Source organism: Emericellopsis atlantica, assembly GCF_019669845.1.
Source record: "Emericellopsis atlantica unplaced genomic scaffold F5Z01scaffold_11, whole genome shotgun sequence".
Lineage (NCBI taxonomy): Eukaryota > Fungi > Ascomycota > Sordariomycetes > Hypocreales > Bionectriaceae > Emericellopsis > Emericellopsis atlantica.
In genome coordinates, this window is record NW_025764713.1 from 77,890 (window position 1) to 94,470 (window position 16,581).

A 16,581-nucleotide genomic window follows, 5' to 3' on the forward strand; every position below is an offset into this window, starting at 1 on the left:
TTTCCCTTCAAATAATACGGCAAGAGGCGGCTTTCTCTGAGGACTACCCCTTAATTGGGTGCTGGTTGCTCGAAACCACCACACGACCATCACCTTTACTTCTTTCCTTGGCTTAATTTCCCGCTTACGACTATTTGACGACGACTTTACGATTTGACGAACGAATAATCACGACTAAGTTCGACACGAGATTACGTTGACGAGACACCGGCTTGATGTCGGACTTGCTTACTACCTTACCTGCTCGACTTATTGTCCTTATTCGATTCGACATGGACACTTTCGCGGTTTGTTGGACTGGTATCCAACCACGCGCGATTCACTAGTCGTCATCAGCTCGTATGCCCCGTGGTATCTGGAATACATGGACGCTATGGGTTGGATTTTCTGGGACACGCCACAGCAACTGGACCAGTTGCTGACGGAGAGATCAAGGTTCAGCCACTGAGCTGGGCATCATTACGCTTCTGCTGAGCAGAGCTGATGCGGAGCCTCTCTTGTCGCCAAGCCGGGTTGTTTGCTGGATAAACACAGCCTCGTGCCATCTTCCAAGAGATCAAGAGCGGCATATCCTGCAACCATTCTTTAATCCCGATACTGTATCTGCTAGCCGGACAGTTTGGGTTGAGCGACATGGTCCATGGGTATTCTGCTTTTGGTTTGCGGAAGATGCCATCGGTGAACAACCCTGGCCCCCTGTAGCTCATCTCACTACAAAACCCTCTTCGCCCCCCGCGCCGCGTCGTCACGGAGAAATCTACCGACGGCGCGACCTGGTCGTTGGTGAAGGGGTGCCCGCTGGAGGGTGCGCTTCGCGGCCACCCCTGGTCGCTTCCATGCGTCCTGCGAGGCCCTTGAGATGCTGGATATATACAAATGTGCGTGCGAGGGCGCCGGATTTGCCCTGGAGGCAAGCGCCCTCGCACAAGGACAAGCTTACTATGAAACTGAGTATCACTGCTCGTGTTGTCTTGCCGCCGCAGTTCTAGTTAATTGAACACCATCTGTTCACCTTTGTGTGTCCTGGGCCTGTGAACGCACATTGATGTCTTGATTCTTCACGCGAAAAAGTAGCCAATACTCCCAAATGAAGAAGCAAAAGCCTCGATATCGCCCCGAGGTGTTATCATTAGAAAGTCGTACATATCCCAAATGCGCTATCGTTCCCGCCTCGTTGTGTAAGGTTGAGCCTCACGTGCCCGGACGCGTCTCGGGGAGTAGTCTCATGCCTTCAATGTGCCTGATCACGCCCCTGGGCCCCGAAATGTTCCCTCCTCGCTTTGCCCCATGACATAATGCAGGTGTACTTTGTATAGATGAAAAGTCTGTCTCTCTGCGTGCGCGTGTGTGTGTTCATCATGTCATTCGTGTTGTACAAAAAAATAAGGAAGAGAAAGAATGCTTCGTGCTGATGGATCCGATGCCTTAGTCCTGGTTCACGGTTTGCTAAATCAAGCGTTAGTACAACAGACCAACCCAGTCATGAGGGGACGAAACATACCACCAGCCAGTCCATGCCTTCATTCACACCGCTCCCGTCCACCGCCGAGCAGGCCATGATACTCCAGTTGCGGTCCCGCAGCTCGCCGAGACGCAGCGCCTCGGAGATCTCCCCCGCACCCTTGGCGCCTGGCTGGTCCTGCTTATTGGCAAAGACGAGCAGCGCCGCGTCCTTGAGCTCGTCCTCGTTCAGCATGGTGGCGAGCTCGTCCGAGGCGGTCTGTAGACGCTCGATATCGGTCGAGTCGACGACGAAGATGACGGCCGCCGTGTTGGCATAGTAGCACCGCCAGTACGGGCGAATACTAGTCTGGCCACCGAGATCCTGTTGGTGACCGTGTCAGTTTCCTTCTCGTTGCGAGGGGAAATGCTCTTGCGACTCGCAGGTGGTACGTACCCAGACATTGAAGTTGAGATTCTTGTATGTGACGGATTCCACGTTGAAGCCAATGGTGGGTATAGTTGTGACGACCTCTCCAACCTTCAACCTGTACAGCAGTGTCGTCTTGCCTGCATTGTCCTACTTTCGTCTCAGCCGCGATGCTCACGTTGTGTGGGGGATAGTGTGTTGCCCCTTACCAGTCCCAGAATCAGAATGCGGATCTCCTTCTTCGACCAGAGCAGGCCGCTCAACCATGACATTGACTGACCCATCCTGCCCACGGTCTAATGACGGCGCTGATCAGTAGCGATTCGTTTTGCTGCCCTGGCGAGATAGGGTCCTTGTTTGTTTCTCCGATCAGGGGGGGATCTTCGTGGTTGCCCGAGCACGTCGATTGTCGATCCTCTCGCGCTACGTCTTGTCGTGGGTGGATGGCGCAAAGGCGGAAAGGGGTATTTGTATTGTAGAGACTCAAAGTCTAATATCTTTGCGGTGATGATTTCTGTATTTCGGACTCGGGCGCGCTCGTCGTCGTGCTTCTTTGCCTCTGGAGAAGATGAACCAGAGATTAGAAATCGCAGTCTCCTATTCTGGACCTGAGGTATGATACCAGCAGACCTCCCTCTCGCTGGGCGAGACCCATCATGCTTTTTAGGTGGACCTCCAGTCGGGAAAGCCAAACGGCGAGCGCTGTTCTGGGGTTCTGGGGATGTGATTGGCTCCTGGATGGACTAATATGAATGCACAGCTTATTTCACTTTCATGCCATAGAGAACCGTCGTCACATGGACAGGAAAATTGCCGGTGTCTGTGGGAGCAGCTCGTCTCTCGACTGTTCTGCTGATCTGGCAGTGTTCTTCATGATGGGGCCAATCCTTAGTGCAGCGAGCGAATCTCGTGAGCAGCGCGTTGTACTGAAGGTGTCATGCGACCACGATTGAGTGCACATTCTTCCACTAAATTCAGCTCAGGCAATTTGAACGCATCGCCCACTGTAACCAAGGGAATTAATTCATGACTTGGAGCTTCGCGAATACCATGCAGTCATCTCCCGGAAGGTTGTGGCATTGAGAGACGATACTGTCCTTCGTTTATCGGGCATAGATAGCATTGCATGATAATTTTGTCGCCGTATCCCAAGCCACCAGCGGATTTCGATGACATAATCTTTTCAAATTTCCTTGCACCCGCCACAACGCTCAGCCACAGATGGCCTTCCCCTCTGCGACTAGGGCTCATCGCCCACACGATCCGCTCTGGCCAAAATTCTCGTTAAGGTAACCTCGAATTCAAGACTATCATCACCAAACCACCGACTCGACACACATCGCCAACCAAGATGCCGGTACGCTCCCCTACAACCACGAGACTCGCAGTCAGAGCGCTTCTATTGAGGATTTGAATTCCTGATTCCGCCGGAACCTGTTCGCCACGGATGATGGAGTTTCCCTCGAAGGCCACTGCGACGCCTTGCCCCCCTCGACCACAACGATGATGGCTGACGTTTTCTTCTTCCTCACAGAGCCACAAGTCTTTCCGTACCAAGCAGAAGCTTGCAAAGGCACAGAAGCAGAACCGCCCTGTGCCTCAGTGGATTCGCCTTCGCACAGGCAACACCATCCGGTGCGTTTGCCCCTTCTCATGGCCAGTTGCTCCACGACAAATCATCCGGAGACCTCGCCACGGCCAAAACACTCTCCCAACCATCACGCACGCAGCTACTAACATGACGACAGCTACAACGCTAAGCGCAGGCACTGGCGCAAGACCCGCATCGGTATCTAAACGTCTCGCCCTACACCGAGTTTCCTCCAGCCTCCGATACGTCCTCGCACAACTTTTCACCATATCGGCAACGCGACTGTGACAACATTTCTCGCGACACCTGCCGATCTGCGACGGAACGCAAAGACATTGAGATGGCTGTTACGACGATGACGGCTGGGTATTGAGAATTTACCGCTTGTTGATTTTGGGGATGCGCAGTGGATGAACAATGAAATGATGTGGGCAGGGAAGCCCGGTTTTCTCAGGTTCTGCATGTCACGGTCCGGCTACTAGGGAATGGAAAGCAAAAGACTTTGACGCCTTATCTCTTATTATGCTCGCATCGTGGATCATGCCACCACTGTTAAACTGTGATGTTCACTTGCCGCACCCTGCGGTACCTCGCCTGCCGAAGCGTTGCGGAGTCTGTTAGGCTGCTTTATGATCACCATCGCCATGCCGTGCCGTGTCGCTAAAGCTGTTCCATTGTGCTCTATTCGTGTGAAGAGCGAGGAGCACCGTGTACGCATACTTGATCCGACAGAGCATTGCGATGCCTCAGCCCCATGACCACCCATGTGCCATGGCAGTCACTTGGCCACTGATGCCGTTGCGACCCTGAACTGACATCGAACTCATCCCCGATAACCTGAACGCCGAGAGCAAAGAACCATAAATTCATTCCCTAGCAGAGGCCGCATTCATCCTCATTCAAGCAGCGTGGTTTTGCGGGCATTAGCGGTCCTCAGCCCACTCGTTCTCACGGCGGATCTGCTCCTCTTCTTCGGGAGTGAAGTCGTTTGTGATGTTGAATGTCTTGCGAATCTCCTCAGGAGACTTGCCTTTGATCATGTTGGCGACAGTCTTGCACCCGACATCGAGTAGGGGCTTGATGTCCAGATAGTTGGCGGCCTATGCGATAATTAGCTGGATTCGCCACGAGTAGAGCCCGGGATCTATAACGCACAAGGATGATCTCAAAGAGCATCTCTTGGTCAACCTGCATGAACTTCTGGTCCCATTCCTCAATCTCGGTTGTCTTCTTACGGGCATCGGACTCGTCATCGGGGTTTTGCTGGGGATCGTTGCGGTGGTGGTCACACCATTCGATAACTTTCCGGAGCACGGCCTCGTTCACCTAGAAGCCTGGTCAGTCTCTCTTGCCTTGGGGAAACGAACGGAATCGGAGGGAAGAGGCGGGGGAGGCGACATACGTTCTGGATGGGAATCGCGTTGCTCTGAGAGATGGTGTCGCTGCCCAGATCGTCCAACAAGTTCTTGATGAGCATGGAGCGCTCGGCAACAGCCCTGTCTTCAAAGGTTGTTAGATCAGAAGCGAATGCGTAGAGTCCGGGATGCTGACGTACCAACTTCAATAGAGACGTTGTCGCTGGACTGGAGCCAGACCTTTGCGTCCGTGGCGGCCATGGTAAGAATAAGGGCTGATTCTATCTCGAGTGTTAGGACAGTGCTTCGTAGATCGAGTGGATGCGGTGGAAGGAGGCACTCGGCGAACGAACGAGCTGGCGATCGTGCGCAGGTGCTCATGCGAAGATCTGAGGAGCGTGTGGCATGCAGTGGACGTACTGGAAGGTGGTGGGAATGAATGTGGCGTTTCGGAGTCTGTTGGCGAAAACGGATCCTCTGATACTGGATTTGATGCGAGTGGATGGGTTGTTGCGAGGTGGTGATTGCTCTCGAATGAACAGGCACAGTCAAAGCGAGGAGGGCGGTCGGCGTTCAAATACTGCCCCACGGCGGAGGCTGGATTGCCAGTGCAGGCACTCACTCCAGTGGCAGCCTGAACCGCGCAGGCACGTATGACGAGAGGCAGCACTGCGGGGCATAATTAATTGTTAACCTTCACACCCATTAATAGCCACTTGGCTTGACCAGTAGGACAACATCGAAAGGAAACAAAAAAAACAACCAGAAACACAAGCTCTGGACTCAGGATGCTTTGTCTATCTGTTTTACCTTCCGGCGTCGGGGCTTTCGAAGATGCTCGCCTTTGTTACGTCTGACCTGGGGCGAGCTCCTAAATATTCTGATTCTAGGGGCGGCAAGCAACATGACCATTCAAGGGAGTGCGTGAACTCCTTCCAGGAGTCAGGACACCTTGTTATTGGTGTGGACAGTGGTCCTTGCGTTGAATTCAGGCACTGACAAACCGATCTATTACTACGTAGGTTTGCCCTGGCGTTTCGATGCACGTTTCTCGCCCTCGAGGCATGGCCGACTGGCTTGTGCTCTCAAAGTCATGGCCTTCTTTCACAATAAGAGACGGCAGCAGGGCACCGGACATCAAATAGATACCTGATAGCCTTCGGGCGCCAAGGGCCTAAACCTTATGCGCTCGCCTTTCTCTTCTGCCACCACTTGGCGCTGCAGCCTGGGGTAAAACTGCCAAGTTTGACCCGACATTTGACAGTGGTAGATCACTGGTATTGTTGACGTCGGGGGCCAGTGCGAGTAGAACCTCATTGCATGGTGATACCACGCGCTAATCCGAACACTCTGATAATACGCTGTCTTGTTCGCTCCAGTCCAGTCGCAAGACAGCAAAGACCTCTACGTGAACTCGTTCACAAAGCGCTGTGGCTTCGATCAAGTCTTACACAGCAGCCTGCAAACGTTCTCAGAGCGCGTTGCCAGTGCTGTACCATCGATCCCCATTCCAGCTGCGGGCTTGGCCAAGAATGGTCTCAGATCCCCCTGGGGTGCAAGACATTTGAGTCGACATGCTTCATACCTAGCAAACGCTTTGGGTAACACAGCTACCTTGCCTCTGCTCATCATCTCCTACTAAGCGCGCGCTGGCAGGAGCAGCGTTTCTGAACTATTGCCAGCCCTGTTTGGGGCCCCGGTTACAGATGTCTCACCTACGCGTGAGCCGAGTTGGGGACACATTTGCAATGACAATGGCTTCAGGCCAGAGTCTAGACTCTAGACGCTGATGATAGCTTTCGGCTTGTACTTGTATCATACCTATACGATAAGATGCTCTGTTGCTGTTCAAAGTACAGTCTAGGGATACCGGACCCGAGAGATGATTCACAAGTCTGTTCATCGTCGTCGTCTAAAAGGCATCACCCGTAGGTATTGTCTGCCATTGAGGCGTGGTCCGTGGATGTTGCCTGCCTAATGCCCGCTGAAGGGTCGGGAGCAACCGAGTGGGGGCCCGAAAACGCCTGAAGCGCAAGGCAGATCAGTAATAAGCGGCCCCTGAGGCTAGTCCCAACTCCGATGAAGCGCGCTCAAACACGAGTACGTACGTACGTATGATTGCGCATGTGTGATTGGAAAATTCCTGTAAAACCATCGAGATACGATGCGACCAGTAAAGTCAAATTCTTCCACTTCACATTTGGCATCGCTCGTGCAAGGACGAGAGACTACCTTGATAAGGTAATAGAGTTGTGCTTGGCCGGAAGCAGATGGCGTCACGCTGCGGCTCTAGAGTGCTTGCAGGAGCCGCGTGCGAGACTGGTGGTTGCCCACCTGAGCTGCCTTGCCTGACGTCCACATGCAGTCCATGCTCTCGATTCATAAGGAAGAAAAACAATCGTTTCTAATGGCCTTAGGAGAATTTGTGAATGGGGATCTTGGGCTGAAAAGTTCAAGCCGAGCTACGTAGTAGTAATGACAATAAGAAGCAAAATAAAATATCCACAGCTCTGGCCATCATCTCAGGGGACCTCGCGCCAAGACTTGCCGGACTCGGGACGCCCAGTCGCGCCCGCGCCCTTGGACCGCGACCAGCGCATTCGATCCCACCATCAGCTTTCTGTAATTAATTGTCAACACGCATCCTGTTGTTCCTCCTTCTCGTTTTCTCTCCATTCATTTTTGCCTTGTATTATCAGAAATCTCTCGCTTCATTAATCTACTAGTAATCACCTTTCCATCCTACTTGCAAGCTTCCTTTCTCTGGCCTTGTTTGCAAACCTACCCCCTTGGTACCCTACAGAGCCCTTCCGATCGCATCCCACATCCCACGCGCGCTCAGCAACGGGATCGCGACAACTCGAAACGAATCCTAGTCCATATACCGAAGCTGGTGCTGGTGCGCGGAGGACCTACAACCATACATCCGGGGTCGCCATTCTCACTCAGACGACGACGATAGCTCCAACTTTGTTGAACACCTCACCTGCAATCGCCTCGAGTGAGTCACGATTGACTTCGGGTCGTCGCCTTCTCGAATACGACGCCATCTGGCCTGTGGAATAGGAAAAGCATGTGGCGGCGTACATACTTGTTACTGGTGCTGGTGCGGTTATGGTTCGCCCTCTCGCCAAGTTACCTACATCCGGACGAGAATTTCCAAGGTCCAGAGGTCATTGCAGGTTAGTTCAGCATCAGCGAAAGCACGGCTTTTGGTTTTGGCGCCTTCCAGGCCACTGTTCTTTCAGCGTGGGCTAACGTCATGTGCTACAGGAGAGATCTTCAGCTACCCCGTGCGTCGAACGTGGGAGTTCACAAGCGACAACCCCATCCGCAGCGTCTTTCCCCTATGGCCCGTGTACGGACTACCGATGCTGTTGCTGCGATGGCTGTGGATCGGCAACGGTCAGGACGGCGAGATTCCTCCGATTGCAGTGTTCTGGACGCTGAGGGTCCTCATGTTCTTGATAAGCTTCGTTCTCGAGGATTGGGCGCTTCATGAGTTGATCCCTTCGCCCAAACATCGCCGTGTCGCAGTGCTGCTTGTGGCCTCATCCTATGTCACATGGACGTATCAAACCCACACATTCTCCAACTCTGTCGAAACACTGGTTGTGGCTTGGAGCATGGTCCTCATTCAAAGGATCGTGGATGACCAGGTAAGCTTGTCCACCAGTCACCCCTCTATACTCACGCAACTCACACACGACAGCAACAATCGTCATTCATGGCCTCCTTTGTGCTAGGCGTCGTCAGTGTCTTTGGCCTCTTTAATCGAATCACCTTCCCGGCTTTCTTGGTGATCCCAGGCTTCCGCCTGATTGCCCACTTCTGGAGAAAGTAAGTAGAACATCATACATGGGTTGCGCTTCCACTAACTGGTGCAGGCCTCTGTCGCTGGTAGCGGTAGCTTTGGCGGCGATGATAACGACAACGGTCGCGATTGCTCTTGACACCGCGTTCTATACTGCCGAACCCATAACATGGTCTGACCTGATCAGTCGCCCTGTGATCACGCCATGGAACAACCTGAGGTACAATTCAGACCTGGATAACCTCGCTCAGCATGGTCTTCATCCATGGTACCAGCACCTTCTCGCCAACCTGCCAATGCTTGTAGGACCTGCTTCCTTCCTTCTCTTCCTCCGGCCACACTTCTCACTGCGACTTTACTCGGCTGTCTCAGGGATCTTTGTACTTTCTGTTTTCCAGCATCAAGAAGCTCGGTTCCTCTTGCCGACGGTACCCCTGATCTTGTCATCGGTGCAGCTTCCTAAGAACCAGGTTACCCTACGGATCTGGGCAGGCGCGTGGATTATCTTCAATCTCTTCTTCGGGGTTCTTATGGGTATCTATCACCAAGGTGGAGTCGTGCCTGGCCAGGTGTTTATGAGCGGGCAGCCTGATGCCACCACAGCTGTTTGGTGGAAGACCTACACGCCTCCCATTTGGCTTCTGAATGGCAAGAACGAGGTTCTCCAAACGAGAGACGTGATGGGCATGCAGGGCGATGACCTATATGAGCAACTCACGGCACTCGCAACGTGCGACGTGCCCGCTGATCGTCGCAACCAGGAGTACCTCAAAGAGAAGAATGGCACATACCTCATAGCCCCTGCCTCGGCCACATGGTTGGATCCATATCTGCCCAACAAAGGACTGGAGGGGTTGAGGTTCAGAGAGGTGTGGCGACACAACAGGCATTTGAATCTGGACGACCTTGATTGGGGCGAGGATGGCGTTTGGAACACCCTCAAAAGGGTCATTGGGAGGAGGGGCCTGGTGGCCTGGAGGATCACCAAAAGTTGTTAGAAATGAATGATACCCACACAGCGATTTGTCAACGTTTTGTCGCACGGAATAGCGACGTAGTCCCACGCAGTGCACTGTCGGGATGGTCTGGTTTATCAAATACATCACATGATCTGAAATTATGAAGCGCAAGTCCTGTCATTTCATCCTATCTGAGATTACTACGACCCGACTTGAATATGCACCCCAATTGTTGCCACACCGCAGCGAGAAACGTTTAGTAGAGGCGGTGAGGGGGAGACATGGAAGCCTTGATGACAAGGCTGCCAACGTTCTGCCAGCCCTTCTTGAGCAGGGAGACGAGGTAGTTGATGGACAACATGATGTTGGCAATCAGCTGCTCCTGCTCCATCTCGACGTTGCCGACGGCGACACCCATGCAGAGAACCTTCTTCAGCTGGAACTTGATGGTGGACTTGACCTCGGTGATCTTGCCAGAGAGGTCATCGGCGTGGGAGACGGGGGTGGGGAACTTGCCAGCTGGAGATTGTTAGTACTGGATATTTTCCAATTCCTCGAGAAAGAGTCCTGCTTACCCTTGGACAGACCGGGACCCAAGAGACGGGGGATCTGCTTGATGAGAGCCTCGGAAGCAATGAAGGCATCGTACTTGCGAGCAAGCTTCTTGATGAGCTTCTTGTTCTTGTTCAGCTTCTTGAGGTCATCGGCGGACATGGCGTCGACACCGCCGTGCTTGGCACGGTCGAGATCGTGCTGGTCACCGAGGATGCAGATGGCCATGTTGGGACGGGGGACAGCGGGCAGCTTGATGGTGCCAGAGAAACGCTTGTCACGCTGGGGGTCGTAGTTCTTCAGGCCGATCTGGAGCTCGACGGTCTCGAGGAAGTTGCGCTTCTTGGTCTCGTTGGAGTACTCCAGGAGCTCCTGGACTTGCGTCCGGACATTAGCTGCGATGGGGCATTAGCATGCGCGGTTCTAGTATTAGGCAGCATTTTCGCGGAGAACTAACCGACTGTGATCTTCGACATGATGGCGACAGTCTCCCAATAGTGAACTAATGGTGGTCAGGACGGTGTTTGGGTGGGAAAAAAGAGGCGTTGGTGAGGCGGTGGATTTTGACGATTCCAACGTGGGCCGCCTAGTGCGTAGTGGGGTCGAAGGGCAAAATTTTCTCACGTGATGCTGCACGTGATGACTTTGACAACAACGTCTGTTCTTGAGAAGGCCGTGCCACCTCAATTTGGATAAGAAGACCGATGCAACAATAGGTGAAAATCATTTCATAGCAAACATATGATCTTTTCAAGTATATAACGACAAATTTGAGCCTGCAAACTGTTCTGGTGCAGTCTGGTATTCATAAGAGCTTGCTCTTGTCTTGCCTCATGCTCTGTATGTACATTGATCTACTGAGGTAAAAATGCCAACGTTATGGCCAATCTGGGACCGATGAATGGTGCAAGAAAGTCACCTACGTAAATTGAATCTTGACGTTCATATTGCTCACATGCCAGGAGTCATGAACTCACAATCACAGATCTCTTCTCGGCTAAGGCCCCACTTCAAAGTTTACGACTAGCATCACATTTCCAAAGAAGGGTTCCTCAGCAGCATGCAGAAGGAGGAGGCTCTGGCTCCGGCCAATCTGCTAGAGAAGCAAGATCAAGTACTGAAATGGCTTGAAGAGCAGCCAAACCAGGACCAAGCTGAGTGAGTCACGGCTGTAATCAGGTCCAAGTTCACCATGTTAACTGAGGTGAGGTACGCCTCGTGTGCTTTAGACGTCCTTCTCAAGGAGGCAGGCCAGACGAAATCTGCTTCCGGCAATGCGTGTTTGAGGTTGTGTAGCTTTGTTGAGCAATGCTCCAAATTGCACGCACCGTCCTTGCAGCAATGGGCCTTCTCCGGCGAGGTGAGCAAGAAGGCCTTTACATTCTACATTGAGTGGAACGAAACAGACCAGCATAGGTCCATGAAGCTGGTTCTGGACCTCCTCGCCCAACTTGACAAGAGAAACCCAGATGCTCAAGCGGCCAGAGCGACTAGAGATGATCTGTTGACCAGTCTCATCTCCATTTTGACAGGGAAATCCACAAAGCCTGTCGTCAAATCCGCCATCAAGACAATCGATCACTTCCTTGCAAAGAACGTTTTCGGCTTGGAGGACCTCCGCGACACCTATGTCAGGTGTCGTTCTCTGCCTGGCTCTGTCGACGAGACGGAGACGTGGCGTCGGCTCTTTGCAGACATCATCTACTGGGCTCGCATGCGTACGACTTCTCCTGTCACCGGAAAACTCATCGTCAACCTGTATCGTGCCTTGCGAACTCGAGAGGGCCAATGGGTCATCGAGCCTAGTCGCTTCCATCAGTGGTTGCTAGACTTCATCCAGGATGGTCTCAGTGCGCTCGAGGATGTCAAAAACTACATCTTCCTGCCCATGTTCAAAGTTGACCGCGCAGAATCACTGAGGTACCTAAAGGCTGTCAGCGACGTCGACAACACAGCATGGGACCTGAATCAGCAAGTGAGCATGCCGACTCTCTTGCAGCTTGCTGCTTTGGAGACCGGCAAACGCGTTGGGTTTGTTGAAGAGCCAGGTAATGCCCTCGCAACTTCAATTACCACTTCACTAACGCGAAGTTAGCTGCAAGCTCAGAACGCGATATCGCCGATGATAAAGCTCCTGTGATTCTCCATGAAGAAATCTTGAGCAACGTGTTGTGTCATCCAGCACAGGAGGTTCGCTCTTTGGCGTATTCTTTGTTGACAGTTTCACCGTCCACGACCAGACCCTACTCTACGATTGCCCTCGAGCTGTTGCGAAAGCATCTCGGCACATACTTTGCTGACTCTGATCCCAAGTTCCGAGTCGATGTTATGGCTCGCGCCAGAGACATGTACCGGAGGATCAGGGGCGCCATCGCTACACTCAAGCGCAGCATACCGCGGGCTCGAGCCAAGGCGAAGAAACTACAGGAGGCCGCCAACGATACCTCTGACAGTAATGAACGGAACACACTCTTTCAGACCATCATGTACCACACGAACCTCATATACTTGCCCGAAAGCCAACTGGTGCAGTGTCTGGAAGAGCATGTGCAGTTCCTGCGGTGGTACAATGACTTTCTCCGCGCAGAGCTCGCGCCAACTGCTTCATACCAAAGGCACTATGGGTCACTGAAGGCTCTGTCGTTTGTTCTGCGAATGGAGGCCGACCCCAACAAGGGATGGGAGACGGAAGAAGATCAGGAGATGGTATATGATTTGTTTGACTCGTCGTGGGCTCGCGCGCTTTTTGATCTGGTCATGGATCCTTTTGACGATGTACGCGAGTACGCAGCAGCAGCCATCAAGTCACTTCACGGCAACGACAAGTATCGCAAGTTCCGACTCACGGCATCCCAGTCCCGAACGGACGATTTGCGCGTGCAGCTGAAACGCTCACTCGAAGTGGCGCATCGCACGTCCAGGGCTGATCATTCGGACGGTGCAGCCAGGGCCAGTCAACTTCTGTACAAGTTCTCCAGCGGCGGCGATGAACGAGTGGCTGTGCTTTCACGCCTCCTCGCGGAGCTGGAGGACCGTCTCTTGGCTGCTGAAACTGACCTCGGACAGGCTGTCCTAGGTGCGCCGGCCCACGGTCACTTTGCTTCACTATGTTGTGTTTGGCAAATAGTCAGCCAGACAACTTTCGACCCAAAGGAGCTCGAAGCTGTCAAATCCCTCCAGAGCCAGGCAGTCCAATGCTGTTCACGGATATGGCAAGCTGTCCGTAGCATTCTCTGCGATGACTCGCCCGAAGGCTACTTGCCCGAGGAAATGGAGGCTTTAGAAGGCCTGGACACCAAGGACGTACTCAGCTATAGTTTTCGTGCAGTTCACGAGGCCAGGTGAGAGTTGTCTGTCTGCGACTAGTCCGTGCTTGCTGACTCTGTGGTAGCAATCTCTTGAAAACGATCATTCTAACAACCAAGAATCATGCCAACAGCCAGCTCATCAGTCCATCGGTTGAGATCTTTGAACAGATTGGAGACCTTACTTTTGAGCAGCTGGCAACACTGAGACACCGCGGCGCATTCTCCACGGTAGCCAACACGTTCACTTCCTGCTGTCAGCAAATCAAGTTTGTCGAAGCCATGTCGAAATCCAAAGGGGAGCAGCTCTTGTGTCAATGGTACAAGGTATGAGCTCACTAACAGGTTTCAAGCATGCTGCCCAATGCTGACTCCGTCCACAGGGCACATTAGAATCGATTTATGGCCAAGTCTCAACGACTCGCAGATCAGCCGGTATCCCCTCGCTCATCACGGGCATTCTCTCCGCCAACGCCGCCAACCCATCGTTCGAACAAGTCATAGAAAAGCTCTTCGATATTGCTAGCGTGGAGGCTAGAGTACGCGAGACGGATGCGTCCAATTTGCCGCAAGTGCACGCCTACAACTCCATCAAGGACATTTTCCGAAACTCTCTCCTGACTGCGCTCGGCAACAAGTCGGAGAAATATCTTACCCCGGCGCTTCAGCTAGCAGCCAACGGTCTCCGCTCCGAAGTATGGGCCATTCGTAACTGCGGTTTGATCCTGCTGAGGAGTCTGCTCAATATGCTCTTCGGTCACCACGAGAGCAAGACTATGATTGAGGCTGGATGGGACGGCAAAGCGAACCGGATCCCCTACCACAAGTACCCGGCCTTGGTGGATGTTCTGGTCGACCTTCTTGAGTCGGGTGAGAAAAACACAGAGGCACCCGCCACGTTGGATACATCAGGGGCCGAGGCTGTCTTCCCGGCTCTTGACATTATTCGACGAGCTGGACCGCCAGAGGCCCTCCGAGAGAAGCTACAAGACCTTGTCGCCAAGTATCTCGCCGATCCGGTGTGGCACGTGCGAGAGATGGCCGCTCGAACGCTATGCTCGTGTCACTTGCACGATGGGTGGCTTCGTGCTTTGAGGGCGTTACTGAAGGTTGCCCTCGCCGACCGGAGCTCACACGCCCAGAACCACGTTCACGGCGTGCTCCTAACCTTGAAGTTTGTGTTCGAGAGACTCAGTAAGGTTGCGCCGGAGCATATCAATGGTAAGACAACTGAATTCCGGCCAAATGATCAAGGCTAATCGTGCTTTCAGCCCACCTACCTGAGCTCGTCGGCCTGTTGGAGCATGAGAGACTGGAAGATCGTTTCCAATTCTCACCCGAAGTGATAGCAGCGTACTTGGAGCTGTTCAACCAAATGCAGTCTTTTAGTCTGAGCAGGTCGATACCGCTTGGCTTCCGTCCCTCGCTAAGGAAAGACCTCAAAGGCAGCGCGCTTCTCAAGATCCAGAAATCCGTATTCGATACGTATGCCGCATACCAGAGCGAAGACCCAGTACAACAGCTTCGAAAGGTATTGCTCGTCGAGTCGCCAGGTTCAGACGGCGTGATTGCCTCCATTGAGCTGATCCCCAAGCTATGGAAGACTTCATCGCTGGCTGACGACACATACTCGGCTCTTTGCGTGCTATGTATCGATCTTTGTCTTAGTACGACAGTCAGCGAGCAGCAAGCTGCTGTGTTGGACAATCTTGCAGATGCGCTAAGCGAGAGGCCGATATATGAGAGCAACGTCAGTGAACGACTCGTGGAGATGTGGACAGCCTTGCCTAATGCGCCGACAAGCCCGTTATTGTCAAACGCTGTTTTGCGCGCCAGTGGCTGCATCATCCCCATACTGTCACGCAACGGTGTTGTCCAGGCCGAGGGTCTTCGTCAATGGGGGAGGATGATCGCTGATGCTGGTCTCGAGGACAAGGTAAGTGAGCCCGCATCATACCCCAGGTCCAAAGCTAATGGTTAATAGAGTTTCGACGTTCGATACGCTGCGACGGAGGGGCTATTCTTCTTCTTGAAGTCTGCGGCTGCCCATTGCACGTCTGAGGAGCATCTACCAGTTTTGCTTGCTGTCTACGACGCGCTTAATGACGACGACGATGAGATACGTGAGCTTGCAGCCGCCGCCGCGCAATTCGTATATGGACAGGCCCTTGTGCCCCTCGAGGCCGCCACGCGCCTCCTAGACTGGCTTGCGCAGACGTTCAAGAACACTGCCAGGTTCAAGGAGATTGTTGCGACAAGGTTGACTGGATCCAAGGGGGACAGCACCGCGTGGCGGCCAGCTGAGGATATGATCAACCACACCCTCAAGCTCGATGACGCTCTCTTTGCCATTGAGGAGCAGAATCTGTTCTTCGATGAGGTCAGAGAGGTGAAGAGATGGAGCAGTACCTTCACCACCCTGAGCTGGGCTGGTACGGAGACTTCGCTCGCACAGCTCGACCGTTGGCTAATAGGCGGTATGCGCCGCCTGCATCTGCTTCTCGAACAGGGCGATGTGCCATTGGGATGGGGCTCAGCGCCTCATGTTTTTGCCATCTGCTCGACCATTCTAGTCGGATCCTCTACACTTGTAGCGTCCGGCAAGGCGAGCGCAGAGCTGCAGGATGCATTTCGTCAGTCCGCAATTATTAGCACTGACGATCAGAAGAATGGGATCAATGTGCTACTGAAGGTTTTCGTTCAATAGATTATTCACTGGATAGAAATAGATATGCTCACCATGCCCACAGGGGAAGCTCAAGCATTGCCGTTCATGAACATCCTTTCCTTGGGGATGTGACCCGGTGTTATTGTCAAAATTGCAGACGCTCCCAGAAACATGGTAAACTGACATATTTGAATGAATCCCAATCCTAAGCGCCATACAAAATGCTGCCAAGTGCGGCTGTCTGTGCGTGTATGTCCAACATCATTCCAAGCAACAAACCAACAACTCATCCCCCTTCAAACCACGGGTGGCGTGTTAGCCCGTCCCACGGTACCCGATGAAACAGATGCTGAGTCGCTCCTGTTCAGAGTCGACGCCCTGCTTCTTTGGGCCACCAGCGCTGTATTCTGCCTCTGCAGCTCACCAACCTGCGCGGTGAGAATCTCATTCTGCTTCAACGCAACATC

The 16,581-nt window shown here is 53.1% G+C and overlaps 6 protein-coding genes across 6 annotated transcripts; 3 read left to right on the forward strand and 3 right to left on the reverse strand.

Annotated features, from left to right (window-relative positions):
- Positions 1 to 1,092: 1,092 nt before the first annotated feature.
- Positions 1,093 to 2,408, reverse strand: F5Z01DRAFT_58421 (ADP-ribosylation factor 1). Its single transcript, XM_046260725.1, has 4 exons — positions 2,080 to 2,408; positions 1,898 to 2,020; positions 1,502 to 1,825; positions 1,093 to 1,446 (listed from the first exon to the last, which is right to left on the reverse strand). Exons 1-4 carry the CDS (start codon positions 2,152 to 2,154, stop codon positions 1,426 to 1,428), a joined length of 543 nt encoding a protein of 180 aa, XP_046118826.1. The 5' UTR covers positions 2,155 to 2,408; the 3' UTR covers positions 1,093 to 1,425.
- A 755-nt stretch (positions 2,409 to 3,163) lies between these two features.
- F5Z01DRAFT_653282 (ribosomal protein L39e) lies at positions 3,164 to 3,974 on the forward strand. Its single transcript, XM_046263354.1, has 3 exons — positions 3,164 to 3,227; positions 3,405 to 3,505; positions 3,619 to 3,974. Exons 1-3 carry the CDS (start codon positions 3,222 to 3,224, stop codon positions 3,665 to 3,667), a joined length of 156 nt encoding a protein of 51 aa, XP_046118827.1. The 5' UTR covers positions 3,164 to 3,221; the 3' UTR covers positions 3,668 to 3,974.
- On the reverse strand, positions 3,975 to 5,442 carry F5Z01DRAFT_653286 (Skp1 family protein). Its single transcript, XM_046263355.1, has 5 exons — positions 5,237 to 5,442; positions 5,017 to 5,097; positions 4,864 to 4,961; positions 4,617 to 4,787; positions 3,975 to 4,561 (listed from the first exon to the last, which is right to left on the reverse strand). The coding sequence occupies exons 2-5, from the start codon at positions 5,075 to 5,077 to the stop codon at positions 4,385 to 4,387; spliced, it is 507 nt and encodes a 168-aa protein (XP_046118828.1). The 5' UTR covers positions 5,078 to 5,097; positions 5,237 to 5,442; the 3' UTR covers positions 3,975 to 4,384.
- Positions 5,443 to 7,680: 2,238 nt separating this feature from the next.
- F5Z01DRAFT_59205 (GPI mannosyltransferase) lies at positions 7,681 to 9,703 on the forward strand. The gene is made up of 6 exons (XM_046260727.1): positions 7,681 to 7,715; positions 7,779 to 7,998; positions 8,090 to 8,475; positions 8,529 to 8,656; positions 8,704 to 9,164; positions 9,218 to 9,703. The coding sequence occupies exons 2-6, from the start codon at positions 7,890 to 7,892 to the stop codon at positions 9,220 to 9,222; spliced, it is 1,089 nt and encodes a 362-aa protein (XP_046118829.1). The 5' UTR covers positions 7,681 to 7,715; positions 7,779 to 7,889; the 3' UTR covers positions 9,223 to 9,703.
- A 142-nt stretch (positions 9,704 to 9,845) lies between these two features.
- F5Z01DRAFT_673457 (ribosomal protein L1p/L10e family protein) lies at positions 9,846 to 10,617 on the reverse strand (the record flags this gene model as incomplete). The annotated part of the gene is made up of 3 exons (XM_046264941.1): positions 9,846 to 10,108; positions 10,165 to 10,536; positions 10,599 to 10,617. 3 exons carry the CDS (start codon positions 10,615 to 10,617, stop codon positions 9,846 to 9,848), a joined length of 654 nt encoding a protein of 217 aa, XP_046118830.1.
- A 127-nt stretch (positions 10,618 to 10,744) lies between these two features.
- On the forward strand, positions 10,745 to 16,153 carry F5Z01DRAFT_722363 (putative death-receptor fusion protein-domain-containing protein; the record flags this gene model as incomplete). The annotated part of the gene is made up of 7 exons (XM_046266600.1): positions 10,745 to 11,299; positions 11,351 to 12,189; positions 12,237 to 13,482; positions 13,533 to 13,773; positions 13,830 to 14,667; positions 14,718 to 15,382; positions 15,431 to 16,153. Exons 1-7 carry the CDS (start codon positions 11,202 to 11,204, stop codon positions 16,151 to 16,153), a joined length of 4,650 nt encoding a protein of 1,549 aa, XP_046118831.1. The 5' UTR covers positions 10,745 to 11,201.
- Positions 16,154 to 16,581: the final 428 nt, after the last annotated feature.